This window comes from Protopterus annectens, chromosome 5.part1 (genome assembly GCF_019279795.1).
Source record: "Protopterus annectens isolate FY-2018-M chromosome 5.part1, PAN1.0, whole genome shotgun sequence".
NCBI lineage: Eukaryota > Metazoa > Chordata > Ceratodontiformes > Protopteridae > Protopterus > Protopterus annectens.
In genome coordinates, this window is record NC_056736.1 from 735,396,029 (window position 1) to 735,413,608 (window position 17,580).

At 37.1% G+C, this 17,580-nt stretch overlaps 1 protein-coding gene across 5 annotated transcripts in view; it reads left to right on the top strand.

Moving 5' to 3' along the window:
• DCLK1 (doublecortin like kinase 1) overlaps window positions 1–17,580 on the top strand; it is a 2,564,464-nt gene that overhangs the window by 2,410,656 nt on the left and 136,228 nt on the right. For 2 of the 5 annotated variants that reach the window (XM_044073374.1, XM_044073373.1), the window contains exon 17: window positions 12,921–12,994. The exons of the other annotated variants lie outside the window; for them this stretch is intronic. In XM_044073374.1, coding sequence (XP_043929309.1) covers window positions 12,921–12,994 — 74 coding nt within the window. The remainder of the gene's footprint in view (window positions 1–12,920; window positions 12,995–17,580) is intronic. 5 annotated transcript variants of the gene reach the window in all.

Sequence of the window (17,580 nt, forward strand, 5' to 3'; positions counted from 1 at the left end):
ACTGAAAATGCCCTCGGTCCCAGTCGGACAGTCCATGTAAACAAATGTTAAAATAAAATATAAATAAATAAACAGTTAAAGAGGCACAATGGAAAGAAATCTGTGTTGCACTCTGGAATGCAACTAAGTCAAGGCACTTGAGAATGTTCAGGTAGTAGTCTCTGCACAGATACTTCCCAACTAAATAAAATCTTCCCAGACTCCACCCATGACTGCTGAAGATGTACGCAGCCTGCAAAGACTGAGTGGCAACATGTATTTGGGGAGTGCCCAAGATTACAAGTTTTCAAGATGCAATTAAAAAGATTAATGCAAGGATCTGTGGATTAGATTTTGAAATTGTTAAAGAAAAAAATTCTGCTGAATTATGTTATTGAATTAAATGTGATCCCATAAGAAAACAGCTGCTGTACTTAATTATGCTGGCAGCAAAAAAGAATATAACAAGACATTGGAAGAAGTATGCCTCACCACATAGAAAACAAGTCATAGAAATAGTTCAGGTGATATGGGACGGGGAAAGGGGATATTGCAAAAAACAAATGCACCTTGTGTGAGAGCCAGCCAGAATGTGTACTATGGGATAACATCCACTAAATGTGCATAGGGCACCATCTCATTTCAGGCAAAAATTATAAGAATATTATACAAGTTAAAAAGTTTACAAATGTCTGCTAGTAATTTATTTGTTAGCATAACATTGTTGTACCTCCTTAATAGTTACTATAGTAAGGATCATTGCAAAAAGTGTTCAAAGAATATTCGTTAATCTGATGTCATTGCTTTGTGAAATAGTGTGAAAAATAAAAAAAAAAGGAGCTGGACAACTGGATGGGTATTCATTAATCCACCCCTGGTATAACTGGTCGGGTCATTCTTGAAAACGGAGGCAAGGATTGAGGATGGGTGTTGATAGGTGTAAATGGCCTTGTGGCTAAGTTGCCTTGTAACTCCAGTGATCCTATAACGTTCATATGTAATTAAAAATGGTTATTAGACCAAGTAGTTCAGTCATTTTAAGAGTGCAAATGGGAAAGCTACCTTAATAAAAGAGCTAGAGAATTATAAAGGGAATAATAAAAGAAATACTAGAAGAGACAGATATAAATAATATCAGTAGGATGATTATTTGAGTAAGGAAGCATTGTGTCATCGTTTAGCTGGATTACTGATATGGCCAATATGTCATCTGTTTCTGCATAGATCCAGTATTCTAGTAGGTCCCATGTATTGTTAATGCTATACACACTGATGTGAGATATTTTTATCATGTTTTTAATGGTGGACTTGGCATAATAAATATCATTAAAATAACTGAAATACCATCCTTGTAGAAAATGCGCTCAAGAAGTAAAAATAAAAATCCAGTAATTTATTAGTATTGAGCGCTTTCATCTCCTGTAAGAGACTTCATCAGAATACAACTTCCTACTAAAAATTAATCGCTTAAATACTTTCAATTAATGACATCATAATTGAACCTCATTCAATCCAAAAATGTTTTTACATAACATTAAAGAATGTTGAATACATTCATAAACCCTTCTAAAATTCACATATAAACATATAGTATCTACTTACTTATAGTAATGTGAAACCCAAATTCACATACTTAAATATATCATGTTTAAATATATATATATATATATATATATATATATATATATATATATATATATATATATATATATATATATATATTACTAAAATCTATTAGCCCTTTCCAACAATATAGGAGCAATAGAAACAGTCTCATTCAGACCAGGTGGAAACATTGCAGCTAATTTAAGCTGCCACTGAGTTTCTCTTTTCTTTAATAAGTTCTTCCAAACTCCACACCTAGGGTTAATTTCCACAATGTCCAATATTCCAAACACAAATTTCACAAACCCTATACAAGTGAGGAATGCTTGTACAAAGCACTAGATAATTTATGATTTTTTATATTATTGTTGTGTTCATACACTCTGTTTTTTAACGTAAGTTCTGTTTTTCCCACATAATAGTAAGTACATGACACACATACTGCCAAATAAACTAATCCAGTGGTATTACAATTTCCCTTCTTGAATGTAATTTTACTTTTCAAGTAATTGTTCAAAACCAAACTAACCTGCTTGTTAATGTATGGGCATTGTGCACACATCCCACATGGTCTAGTGCCTAAACCCACCACCTCAGTCCTGTCTATTTTCATTTCAAAAAATGTTTTCAGGTTTAGACTCATCCTGTTAATAAACATTGGTTTCTCTCCCACTTTGTTGAAAATTTCCCTGTTTGTTCTAAAAATATTCCAGTTAGATTCCATCACTTTTGTTATACTATTGGTATTCCAATTCTATTGCAATACACAAGTTTTTTCAAACTTTTTAGTCTGAATACCATCCCTGGAACGGTTCACACTTGCAGTAAAACCCACCCCCAGGAGTGATTTATAAAAAACACCCCATTTCGCATATACTTTGTTCAAAATTTCTTCTACTAAATATTTGGGGTATCCCCTATCTTGGAACATACTAGAAAGATTTTCTAGTTCAAGGCCCAAGACCTACAAATGCAAAGTCATATGAGCCACCCTGATGGCCTGACCCCTAACAATACTTCTCTTTTGTCCCATGGGCTGGTTACTTTGAAAATACAAATATGCATTGCAAAAAGTGTCCTTTCTATATATTTTAGACCTAAAAGCATCAGTTCCTTTCGAAATATAAGTACCCAAGTAATTTATATCTTTGGTATCATACTGACATGTAAAATCCCAAAAATCTGTGCTGGAATTCAAATACTGAATAAACCTAGGAATTTCAGACTACTGTCCACCTGTGTCCCAAGGTCTCTTATCACATTTTCGGCATTAAGTAGACTACCAGCTATGTTCATGGGTACAGAGTTTTTACCAAAGGGGATGACAATACACTTTTTAGCATTGAGCTTCAGGCCGTGGCTTTGACACCAGGTATCTGTCTCAGTGAGGCCCTTTTGTAGTTTGTCCACATCGTTAGGAGTTTCGATTATGGCTCCTAGTTTGCAGTCATCTGCAAACTTTGTTAGCCAAAGACCTTCTGTGTTAGCCTGCACTTCAGAGAAGTAGACACCAAACAGGAGAAGACCCAGGACTGAACCCTGTGGTACTCCACTTGTCACTGATCTGAAGTTGGATTTGGAATTCGCATGCTAATCCGCAAAATCCGCATAATAATAGGGGATGCTTGCTGTAGCTTGAATGAACTATAGCAGAGGTGTTACAGGAAACCTGAAGCAACAAGGAACTAGATATATTAATGGCATTCAGTTGCACAGAAACCTGCTCATGTTAATTTCAATATAATCCAAAACACATGTTTAATACTTTTAACCACTTTAAGAGTAGGAGGAATACTCTGAAACACTGAAAACTTGGATTTCAAATACATTCACCCAGATTCTCACTTGTAGATCTGCAATTTTAAGGATCCCAATTATAATTCTTAGGGTTTAAAAAGTCACCCTTAGTTTGATTACCTGTATTATCTGTGATGTGAATTTCCTTTTAAATGCCAAGTTTTATGTGTATTCTTGATAATACTGTGACATGGAAGGATAAAGTCCTGACTATGGCCCAGGTAACCTGGGTTCGATTACTGCCTTGGACATCTAAGGCAGTAGTAGTGGAGGAGGGTAGGGCATATGCACAAGGTATTCCCTCGTGGCTCGACTTCCCTGATGTAGGCTAATGGAAACAACCTTGAGGTGCTACCTGTGCTGGCATCAGCCTCTTTTGGAAATGAGAGGTGGTTTGTTGGAGATACCTATAGCATGTCCCACACTCAGGGTGGTACTGGGCATGAACAGGAGCAGAAAACATTAGGAGAAAATACTCCAAGGTGGTAGTGTAATGCTGTCCAGGGGTGCTTGATCTCTGAAACAGCCCTGGACATTGGTTGGGTATAGCCCAGCGGAGACTAAGGCAGATCTGGTAGGCCCAATGGATGAAGAGAGGATGTGTGGTCAGCTGTGGGGAGCCAATAGTAGTGGACAAAAAGTTTTTGATTTATTCTGTTTTCTCTGTCTGCATACATTTAAACTTACAAGCAAGCTGCACTAATGAATGTAAATCTGAGGAATTCTAGTAGCTCAGTTTATTTGTAATTTATGATATGTTGCGCATTTTGCACTTGCTTAAAAATTGTTTTGACACACTCCCACTTGTGCATATTATAAAATTGTTGTATTACTGTATTAAAGTAATTGACACATCTCTGTATGGTTGATATATATTTAATATTTATAGACACATTGCTATAATTTTGGGAGTAAACTGCTGGAGTGTCTGGACAAGACTCATACAAATATGGGGAGAACATGGGAACATGCAAACTTTACATAGACAGTGGCCAGAAGTCAGAACTGACCCATGATTCTATGAAGCAGAGGTCCTACCACTGAACTGTTGTGCTGCCTATTGTGTGTGCATGTGTGAGTGTTTGTTTATTGTATATCTACATACTTAGAGTGATTGTGTGTGAGTGTATGTCTGCCTGGGTGGTCGCAGAAGGGAGGTTAGGTAGGGAATAGAAAATATATGTGCGCGTGTGTGTGTGTGTGTGTGTGTGTGTGTGTGTGTGTGTGTGTGTGTGTGTGTGTGTGTGTGTGTGTGTGTGTGTGTGTGTGTGTGTGTGTTTATGTGCGCGTGTGTGTGTGTGTGTGTGTGTGTGTGTGTGTGTGTGTGTGTGTGTAGAACCATGTAAGTGAGTGAATTGACTCTATCCATAAGTCATTTGAGTGGGTAGTGAATGTTGAGTGGATGGCTGTGTGAGTGTTGGAATGTCTGTGTGTGTTTGTCTGTGCTTGAATGTCTGACTGCAAATGTGCCGGGGGGGGGGGTGCATGTGCCAACACAATGCATGGGCCACCAGTGGATATTACCACTGAAAAGTGCTTTTAGCAAAAATTGTAAAAAAAGAGTGATTCAGAGACATGCACATTTGCCGATAAAGAGGTTTTCCTCATTGTGGCTAAAGTTATCTCTGAATCACTTTTTCCACAGTTGCGTAAAATTTAACCTACCTGTAGTAAGTACTTTACGTGATCCCAAAGCACTGTCTCTGAGTCCCAAAGCAGATCCTGGCAGAAAAGGGTCCATGGACTAGCCCACTTACTCAGCTGACAAATAGTAATAAATAAAAAAAAATTGTACACAAACACACATATCATAGATTACATATCCTTCCTTTATCAGTGTTTCTGAGGTTGTCCACTCACTTCCCACCTAGGATACATAAACTGAAGGAATCATGAAATGTGTTGCATTGTATTGAAGAAGAAATCAGTCAAAGGGTGGATATTATGGCCATACATGAGGGCAAACTGGGAAACAGGAGTGAGCATAGTAAAAAAATGGAGGTAATCGAAGGCATTCATTACTGCTTCAGAGAACATTTGGTCGGGCCCTAGAATGTGCTAATGCATGTAACAGTGAAATGCAAGGCAGTGGCAGAGGTCATAGGTCATGCGGCAATAAAGATGCAGTTCATACAGGAGGGGGTTGGGTTGCTGTATAGGTTGTGGACGCCATTTGGGCAGACCTGATAAACCCTAGGTTTACTTGCATCAGTACCTACACATGTAAAAGCAACAGATTTGTTACAGAAGAAACCATAAACTTACATTTTATTATACCTTAATCAGAGTCCCAAAAGTGAGTAATTGTAAATGAGTCTAAAATTAGCTAAAAAAAAATAGAAATAAATAAGCAGTGGCATTGTGTACTGCTCCACTCAGAATTTCAGTTCATGATTTCACTGCTATGTACATCAGTAAAAAAGGCAACCACAACCTAAACCAGGTGTACAGTGAGTAACAGTGCAAGTGAAACTGAGAAACACCAATTTCTATTCATCCACTTAAAGTCTGTGTCTCGCTGTCTAGTTGTTATTCAAATCGTAGCATGCAGTGAAACTGAGTTGCCTCAATACACAAAGTCTGTTTCTTAGATGATGCCATATGTCTTGGCCACATGTACGAGCAGTTCTAGTTGGATTCAGTGATCCATTCACATCATCCAGTCACTATTCTAACAGTTCTGGATGGATTCAGTGATCCCTTCACATCATCCAGTCACTATTCTAACAGTTCTAGGTGGATTCAGTGATCCCTTCACATCATCCAGTCACTATTCTAACAGTTCTAAATGAATTCAGTGATCCCTTTGCATCATCCAGTCACTATTCTAACAGTTCTAGGTGGATTCAGTGATCCCTTCACATCATCCAGTCACTATTCTAACAGTTCCAGGTGGATTCAGTGATCCCTTCACATCATCCAGTCACTATTCTAACAGTTCTAGGTGGATTCAGTGATCCCTTCACATCATCCAGTCACTATTCTAACAGTTCTAGGTGGATTCAGTGATCCCTTCACATCATCCAGTCACTATTCTAACAGTTCTAGATGGATTCAGTTATCCCTTTACATCATCCAGTCCCTAGTCTAGCAGTTCTAGATGGTTTCAGCGATCCCTTCATGTCATCCAGTCACTATAACAGTTCTAGGTGGATTCAGTGATACCTTCACATCATCCAGTCACTATTCTAACAGTTCTAGGTGGATTCAGTGATCCCTTTACATCATTCAGTCCCTAGTCTAGCAGTTCTAGATGGTTTCAGTGATCCCTTCACATCATCCAGTCACTATTCTAACAGTTCTAGGTGGATTCAGTGATCCCGTCACATCATCCAGTCACTATCCTAACAGTTCTAGGTGGAGTCAGTGATCCCTTTACATCATTCAGTCCATAGTCTAGCAGTTCTAGGTGGTTTCAGCAATCCCTTCACATCATCCACACAATATTCTTATACTTTTAGGTGGATTCAGTGATCCTTTGCATCGTTCAGTCCATAGTCTAGCAGTTCTAGGTGGTTTCAGCAATCCCTTCACATCATCCACACAATATTCTTATACTTTTAGGTGGATTCAGTGATCCTTTGCATCGTTCAGTCCTTGTTCTAACAGTTCCAAATAATTTCCTTATTCCCTTCACAGTACCTATTCACTTGTCTAGCATTTCTGTTCTAAGTGATTTCTTGGGTCATAATACACCCTACAATCAGAATTCTGACAGTTCTGTGTGGATTCAATAATTTCTTCACATCGTCCAAACATTACTGTAACATCTGTATGTTAGTCACTGCTTTAACAGTTTCAAATATTTTCAGTGGTCTTTTATGTTCTCCAGGGAATGATGCCTTTGCCTCTTTACATCTACCAAATTCTGTTCCAGTTGCTGCATTTGTGTGATCAATCCCAGGTAAGACAACAAAGTGCTAGTGATGTAGAAACAAGCAGCACGCTGTGTCCTTATAATGTCAAGCAAAGAACAAGTGTAGCTTAAGAAAGATAGTTTCTAGCTCCGTGTTTGGCATCACTTACTTCTGATTTCAAAGTCAATGGCAACGTGTTTTTGCAAGTGAAACTGAGTGCCGAAACACACGCACAATTGTGTTTTATTCTCGCTCCCCTCCATGACATCATTTTTCTCAGACACCTTTGTTTAAGACATAAACTGATGCAACTTAGATATCCTAGTGTTTATAGACTTTGCACCTGGTAAATGCACAGGCTGTGTTTCCAGCACCCTTATATTGTGAGTTATTTTTTTCACCCAGGGCAGTTCCTTCAAAGTCAAGGTTTCTTTTACCCATTGTAGTTCAGACTCCATTTGAACCACAATTTTCTTTATGTCCCAATCTTCTTTAGTAAGCTCAGACAGGCTTTTTGTAACAATATCTGTTTGCTTATGCATATCTGAATCACATTATTTTGAGCAAGACTTCTGACTCACTTGTTTTACGTTCCAACTGCTTAAAGTCAACATTTAGCATTTCTGACCATTTTTTAGAATCACCCACCATGCTTTCTGTGTTTAACAGCTCACCTTTATGCTGTGCTTCCATTTGTATAAACTTTTTCCACAACAGTATTCCTTAGTGGTTGTTTGGTCAAAGTATTTTCTATAACCTGTAACATTTCCAGGATTTTCTCCCTGAAAGAGGTACATTTTTTGTCACATTACCAAATCATAAACCAGATCAAAGATAATTTCAACATCCTTGAATTCTGTAGTCCCAATAATAAACCCAGAGCTTCATTTTGCATTTCTGGTATCCCCCATTTAGTGAATTTAGTAACCCAAAGTCAGTTTGCATTTCTTGCCATATTTTCCCTTTATCACTTTGTAAGCTGTTAACAGCCGCATAGATTTCAGATTGACTTTTTTTTCTCGCAAAATCAAGCAACATTTCTGTTTTGCTTCTAAGTTACATAGAATTTAGTTTTTCAGCCACACTATTTATTATAACCAGGTTTTCTTGTTACTGCCCACTGAGTTCTGTCACATGTTGTATTAAAGCCAAAACTGTGTTTTCTGCCATACCCAGTTTAGTAACCACACTGCTTAATGTTTCAGCATCAGTTTGAAATACATTTTGACTCTCAGCATCACTTTGCTGTGTAATAGTGGCACTTTCTTTCTTCTTTGTTGTCAGCATCCTGCTGATTTCATTTTGTGTTTTATGTGCATTTGTCCTGAGATTCAAACAGTCTTAGTTCCATGGGGAAGCTTTAGCTTGTAAGTTTTTTTTGCATGGCACAAGGCTTTTCTGATTCTTAAACTTCCCTACCACTAAGATTTTCCCCTCACAAGGGTTCTCAACATAGTGGGTGGTCTAACAGACAGAGCTTTTTGTAAATGTGGCAGTCCAGGGGAGTGGCAAATGTTAAGTTGGCATGTGCCTTCCCATGAAAATGCTAGTGGTTCTTGATTTTACTTCTGAAGGAAAAAGTGAGTACCATAAAAACACAGAGGTTGTCTATTCACTCATGGTGCAGGTAAGTTCAGAGAAGATGTGAGGATGCGGGGTTGTTATCTGTGTGTGTGTGTGTGTGTGTGTGTGTGTGTGTGTGTGTGTGTGTGTGTGTGTGTGTGTGTGTGTGTGTGTGAGTGAGACAATGCTACTGTGTGATTCAGAGAGATGCTAATGGGCTGATAACAAGGTCTTTCTCACTGCAGTCATAGCTGTCTCTGAATCACATTTTCTCACTGTCTCACTGACTGGCCAACCAGCAGTGAGCCTTTGTATGAATCCTAGAGGTAATGTTTCAGCTTTACCCTTCTGTAGCCTACTTAGAACCAATAGACATGCCTGTGACTCAATAACACTTTGCTTTGTTTCATCAGCAGTCTCTACCTGTGGCACCTTAACAATTACATTTAGCACAAGTATTGTTATGTAATTATTTACATAACAATACTTGTGCTAAATGTAATTGTTAAGGTGCCACAGGTAGAGAGGCTCTCCCGTTCGATTCTCGGCTGGAACACCTTCTGTGTGGCGTCTGCATGTCCTCCTAACGGTCGAGTGGCATTCGAAAGACATGCATGAATGGGTGTGCCTTCGTTGAAGGTTGGGCATTGAGTTGGCACCTCGGCACCATGAAAATCTACTGCCAATCATTAGCAGACCAGGGTTCCGCTGTGGCGACTCCTAACCGGGAAAAGCCGAAGGAACAGTCATTGTTATGTAATTTATTTCATTTGTTTTTCATCTCATCAAACAATGTGTGTCAACTCAAAGTTTACTAGGTTTCAGTAGGCAGGGTAATGGATCTTTCCCAACTCCACAGGCCACAACAATATCCCATTTCTTGGCTGTCTCTTCCCAGTTGCTCTAAAACACAGTTCAAACCTGTCAGTGTGCATACTGTTTTATTTTTATTTATTTTTACAATGATCACAGGGATTTTGATTTAATTTATTTTTAATTTCAGATTATACAGCAAAATGCTGACAGATAATTGCTAAAGAAAACAAAACAAACCACTGTCATGTTGATAACAAATTTAGCATGAGCAGCAGTCAACTTCTCCTCCCCTGAAACTCACAGTCATTGAGAATGCATCTGGCAACCCATTAAACTATAAGAGCAACCCAAGAGCATTGTCTGGTGAATGGGTTTGGTCAGAGTCATACAGTAACAAAGCATAAGCTGAGGGAATCAAATATTTCACTATAGAAGCAGCTCATTCACAGCTCATAGCATTACTAATCTGCAGTAAACACCAGACAGACTGTTGTTGCCCAACACAGTGCATTTCACATTATAGTTCCAGCAAAGAAACAAGCTAAATTAAAAATATATTCATAGTTAAAATATTAACATTAAATTCATATTCTTCAAGCTGTCCAATTTATTCACAGCCAAATAATAAACATGCTATCAACAGTCAATAAAGCAAGGAAACCAAGCACTGTACCCAAAGAATATGGTTCATAATATGATGCTCTTGTTTACTATAAGCAATCCCTTCCTTCACAACATAACAATTGTGGGTTGCAGGAAGTATTTACACACACACACACACACACACACACACACACACACACACACACACACACACACACACACACACACACAGTGTATTTCAGCTCACTATTGTGAGGACCATACAGTGCAATCTACTGCACCCTCACATCCTCCCAAGTTCTTAGCTCAAGAATCAGAAACAAAGACATGAAATTAGGAGCAGATGTTTAAATAGTGGTCTTTTATATAACAGGTTTTGTGTTAGCATGCGTTTTCTATGAAATCTGAAATTTGCATGTTTGTCATTATTTAATAACTAGAGTCCACAACATTTAACAAGAAAACCACAAATTATACAAGAAACAGACTAAATTATGAGGAAGAAATCGGAGACAGTTAAGAACTATTCCTTCTGCACACAAGCCTGTGCTTGCACACACACACACACACACACACACACACACACACACACACACACACACACACACACACACACACACACACACACACACATACACTCTATACTCACATCTAAGAGCAGTTTAGAGGATCACTATTTTAGATTATCAACACAATGCACATATTCATATGTAGAAAGATATATTTATATAGGCACATGCACAAATAAAAAATGAATAAAGAAAAATATACGTGATAATTATATGCCCCCAAATTAACTGGAGCACAATTCTTCACTTCCGATCTTTAAGTCAGATTATGAGTAAATTTATTCCATTTTGCATTTGAAACGTGTTAGGAAGATGTATGTTTAGGATTCTAATTTAAAATTTCTAGACCCTAATGGAGGTTCACTAATGTTTATACTTACTGTTCAATAATAAGTTTTCAAACATTTGCTAACCATGACCTGCAGCTCCCCGTTTAAATGCATGTCAGTAAAACTGTGCATCTTTGCACAGTTGTACTCTTTAGGTCATGTTTCTTGATTAGGTAGTGATCTTTATTTACCTGCACTAGGCAAGCCAGTTCAAAATGCGAATAAATGATCACAGACATGAAAAGCACCGAAAGTATAAAATGTCAACCTTGTCTGGAAAAAAATGAACATTCCTTAACAAAGACTGCCCTACATTTTGAGAAGGTGCACAGACATTTAGTTATCTGGTTTGCTTAAAAAGCCATACATATAAATGGTGAACTATTTTCGGCCATTCTATATGCAGTGGGGTTGCCACATTTTCAAATGCCCAAAGTGCAACATTGTTTTATGGAAATATTATATTTAGCAAGACAAACTATGCCCACAACTAGTACAGAGGACTAGATTTCACATTTTTGACTAAATAAAAGTTTACTCTTGTAGAATTTAAATTAATTATGATGTTTCATATAGCATTAAAAAGTTTTAGATGTAAAATACTTGATTTATTTAAGTATTAAGGGAAATTTAGGAAATACCTTTTGCCCCAAAGTCTCTGGACATTATTATTTTTCCTTGTTTTTTTTGCAAGACACAACTACCCAAATAAAGACTGCACTGTGTAAAGAGGAACAGGTGGTAATCCTAATATGCAGGTGATATAATTTAAGATTCTAATCAAGATTTTCAGGTTAGCAGTTCAAATCCCAAAGTTACTGTCCTTAGGATGTATATTATATTAGCCCAAAAACTGTGTTTTGTTTAATATTTAGAACCAAATCAGGGTTCCTCTCTCAGAAAGATTTTTTGGTCTATCTCCAAAATATTTTATCCATATTTTTATTTATTTTATTTAACATTTGTTAACCAGGAAAGTACAACTTGAAACAAAGGCAGTTTTCAGCAGAGGCCTGGGGAGAAACACTCTAGATGCATTGTCTTTGTAACGTGAGAGGAAACTGGAGAACACCCACCTGAACGCAGGGAGGGCATGCAGACTCTGCACAGAAGGCACCCCAGCTGAGAAATTAACTGGAGAACCTCTTGCAGTGAGGTGACAACGCTACCGATGCACCACTGCGCCATCCTCATATAAACTCAGTCAATCTGCAACAAATATTTAGGGAGGGATACAGTTGCCTGACTCTAAACAAACTGTGGCTGTCATAATTATAAATTAGTTAAGGAATATACTGTTTATATACTGATGTCATAAACTATCTTTTTTAGTCTAGCTGTTGTAAATTCGTTATACACAACAGCAACACAATTTGTATTCTGCAGTTTAATTTTTTTAGCAGCTAGCTTTAAAACTATCTTTAATATTCTGTTTTCTTCAGTATTGTGAAAAATGCTACTCAAGTATTGCTTTGTGGTAATAATTTCATTTACAATTATAATAACACCAATGTGTGAGTGATATGCTGTTGTTACTCTTGCATCTGAACACCATTTTGACTAATTTTACGCTGCTTGTTCTGTGACATTTTTACCTTGAAAAATTAGACATTTTACTTTGTCAGCTATATATAGCCTTTTGTTTAACTTCCCAAAATAGCAGTGTACTGAGATTTGGGATGTTATGTTGAAACTGTGACCTTGTAGTATTAATTCAGTAGCTACTATGGTCTGGAGTCTTATGGGTAAAATACACTGAGCACAATGTTGATCCACTGAGTTGCCCATTTCTCTCTGCTCAGCTGGACCTCGGGTTTACCATCAGGAGATCAGGTTCTTTGGACTACTACCAACAACCGGGAATGTATTGGATAAGGTATGAGGCAGTGCAGTGCCAGTAGTTGGTGTTTCCATGGCAATGTGCTGGCAGTCTCCATTAACCAGTTTCCTCAGTGAATAAACATGCTTTTTGATTTGTACTTCAGTCCATATATCACTCTATCAGCTTCATTTAAATCTTGACTTGAACTGTGCACCCATCATTTCTTTCTTCACACATTAATCATGCTGATATCGCCAGCTTTTCTCCCATAACTCACATGCTGTACCATTTTTTACTTTGTATTTAAAAGAAGAATATCTAATTTATATCTATATGTCATGCTGAAGCATTTGCTTTATTGCTTGCTGGTTAAAACTGCTGTTATCTGTGCCTTTCATTACTTAACCTGCTGCAGGACTGATAGGCTGAATTTATCGATTAAAATATCATTCTCAATGCTGTGCTGTGATGTTGTTCCAATGAAGTGATTCATTTTTTGATTGTCAAGTAATGCAATGAAGATAAAACTAGCTGCGGTCTGTTGGAATGTAGGCACCAAATAATATATTGCCTTGCAAAGTCACGGTAAGTGTTTGCTGAAAAGGACACTTTCTTCAGCTCTGTCTCAGCAGTAACTGGCAAATATGTGATACAGACTTTACTTCAACACTGGTAACGGATAGGAGTACTTCTACTTAACAGGGCATGAGTAATAATTGTTTGCCTTTTCTGCTAGATACTCCACTTAACTTAGCTTCTACATGTTTGTTGATGGGAGACTTAATGCTATGATACCATATTATATGTATCTATATCTATCTATCTATATATATATATATATATCTGTGTGTGTGTGTGTGTGTGTGTGTGTGTGTGTGTGTGTGTGTGTGTGTGTGTGTGTGTGTGTGTGTGTGTTTGTGCGTGCATGTAAACACCTTAACCATTATGTCCTCCTTCCACTATATATATATATATATATATATATATATATATATATACACAAATATATCTATATATCTATCTCATCTCTCTCTCTCTATATATATATATATATATATATTTATATATATATATGTTTATAAATATTTCAATAATAGTGGTATATGGGTGTACCACTAAAAAGAGAAAGCACCCAAATCAACTTCAAGAACATCAACTGCATATAGTCAAAAACCCAGAAGATGACAAGTCAGTATACATACAGTGAGAAACAAGACAATCTTTTACTTTTAAAAATGAAATAAAACATAATTTTTTGCCTGGGTTAAGCCCCCCTTCACCCCCACACCTTCATCTTATCATATATAGTAACTCTGAGAATGCACTAACATGGGCTAATAGCAAATTTCCCAACTTCTGGATTTGTGTGAACTCGCACAACTGTCCATCAGTTTACTTGTCAACCATATGTAGTCAACTAGGCAGTTGTCAACTTAACACTAATTCATCTGGGTCACTAACACCTACATATATATATATATATATATATATATATATATATATATATATATATATATATATATATATATATATATATAAATATATATGGGATCGGTACTGATCACCGAAGGAACTTTTCACCAAAGCACAAATAGCCGGGCATACTTCCGCAAAAGTGCTTTTTACCGAAAAAGCACTTTCGCGGAAGTATGCCTGCAGCTAGAGGGAGTTGCGGAGGTGTGAGGGGCACAGCACCCCACATGGGGGTTCAGGGGGGCTTGTCCCCCTGCATAAAAGTAGATTTATTGTTTTTTTTTTTTTTTTAACGAAAGCGCTTTTTCGGTGAAAGTGCTTGTGGATTCAGACTATTGAACTTTTTATAAATTATCCTAGATCTATATATATATATATATATATATATATATATATCTGTATGGGTCTACTTTCACCCATCGAAATTACATTTCAACAAAATGTGAAAAGGCGAGCTGTTATTTGTGAAAGTGCACTTTTGACGAAATGTACTTTTGCGAAAAACAAATTAAACGAATACAAAATAAAAAAAACAAAATTAAAAAAAAACACAACACTAACCATATTTATGCAGGGGGGCAAGCCCTCCTGCATGCCCCATGCCCCACTACTTTTATATTCTCACTCCAAGATCGCACTAAAGTGGGGAAAAGGGAATATTCCCTTATCCCCACTATGCCACGATCTAAGCAACAGCCCCCATTGCTGTTCACTTAGATGACATTTCGCAAAAGTGGATTTCGGCAGAAATGCACTTTTGTGAAATAGAGCTCACCGAATTACTTTTCGCTGAAACATCATTTCATCGGGTGAAGGTAGACCCATATATATATATATATATATATATATATATATATATATATATATGTATATGGGTGTACTTTATCTAAACATCTAAAAGTCGATGTTGCTAATTTTGACAAGTCATTGAGCATCCAATATATAGCCTTGGTGCATGCAACAATAAAGCAGTGTTTTTTTGCAGTGAGGCCACCCCCCACCACCCTACATCCCCTGCTAATTATATATTCTAACTACAGGATCACACATTACTGGCTAAAAGGACATATTCCCTTACTTTCCAACCCTGGTAATGTAGATATCCTGCACATTTGTGGACTGTTTCGTCAGTCAGAGAGTTTTGACAAAACAGATGTCGACTTTAATGAAAGTCAGTTAAAGTAACATTTCCCATGTCTCTCTATCTATCTGTCTGTCTTTCTTTCTGTCTACCTACGTACGCACCATACATGCGCACATGCACACACACACACACACACACACACACACACACACACACACACACACACACACACACACATGTACACACATACACAAACACACACACACACTCACGTATCAAGATGAATATGTATTTCTATACGTTTTTTATATATATATATATATATATATATATGTAGATGAATATATGAATATATCACTATATATTACATACATGTAGAAGGATATGTCTATATGTCAAAGCAAGAAATGTCTTTTGGCTTTTCTTGGTTAGGGGTCGCCACAGTGGATCACTGGTCCGCAGATTGGTTGGCAGTGAAGCTTTTACGGTGTCAAGTTGTCAGCCTAACACCCAACCTTCACAGAAGGCACACACACACACACACACACACACACACACACACACACACACACACCTACCTGCATGTCTTTAAAACTCACTTGACCTCGGGGAGAACATGCAGACTCTGCACTGAAGGCTCTCTAGCCAAGAATCAAACTGGAGAACCTCTTGCTGTGAGGTGACAACGCTAACTGCTGCATCACCGCAATCACCCAAAAGGATATATCTATATATAATGAGTTTCATTAAACTGAGCTAATGCTAATAATATCAACACTAAAAGTGACACTTGGCAAGAGGAAGAATCACCCAAATATATCTAAACACAAAACGTCATCAAAACTTATATCAGGGAAGGATGCATCCCCTTCCCCACTGTAGTCCGATCTTGTCGTTGTCATATTTAACTACTGAGGAGCTGCATCCTCCCATATGAGGAATGCAGAGGGACTTGACACCCTGCAAAAACATTGGTTTTGGATATTCTCAACTTCCATCAATATTTTCTGTTTAAAGATTTAGCCTAGATGCTTTGAATGCATTATTATTAGCATTATTTCATTTTAAGTATATCCACACACACACACACACACACATATATATATATATATATATATATATATATATATATATATATATATATATATTTAAAAAATATATATATTATATATATATACATATATATATATATATATATATATAAGGGTCCACTTCTTAATTTCAAAAGATCACAGTCTCGAGATTCATAATATCATACCCAGAATCTCAAGGTTGTGAAATCTCGAAATTAAAAAATAAAAAAAAAGAACATGACAACTGCTAAAACCATGTTTTTGCAGGGGGGGCAAGTCCCCCCTGCACCCCCCAACCCTGCAACTTAAATATACTAACTTTGAGATGGCACTACAGTGAAGAGAATGGTAATGTCCCATTCCGCACTGTATAGCGATGTGCATTAACATTCTCTTCACTGTACAGTGATCTCGGACTTAGTATAGTTAGATTGCAGGGGGTGTAGTAGCTGCAGGGGGAATGTTTTTTTTTTATTTCTTAATTTCGAGTTTCACAACCTCGAGATTCTGGTTTCGATATTATGAATCTTGAGATTGTGATATTTCAAAATTAAGAAGTGGACCTATATATATATATACATATATATATATATATATATATATATATATATATATATATATATATATATATATATATATATATATATATATATATGAGAACACTTAATTTCTTCAAAACTCTTCAAATTCGGCATGTCTTTTGTCTACTCAATTTGGTCACCAAAACAGATGGTTGACAGGTCTGAGAGATCGAAAATCCCCTGGGTAGGGAAACGTGTCTCTTCCCTGGGGATTGTGTGATCTCAGAGTTAGTATATATATTTAGCAGGGGGTATGGGGTCGCAGCTTGCCCCTTGCAAAAAATAATGTTTAAGTTCTGCATGCTCAGTGTCATACACAGAGCATGCACAATGATTTTTAGGTTTTGACAATAATGACATCAACATTTGAGAGTTTCAGATATTTTAAGTTACTCCTATAAATATAGATCTCTCTCTCTCTCTCGCTAC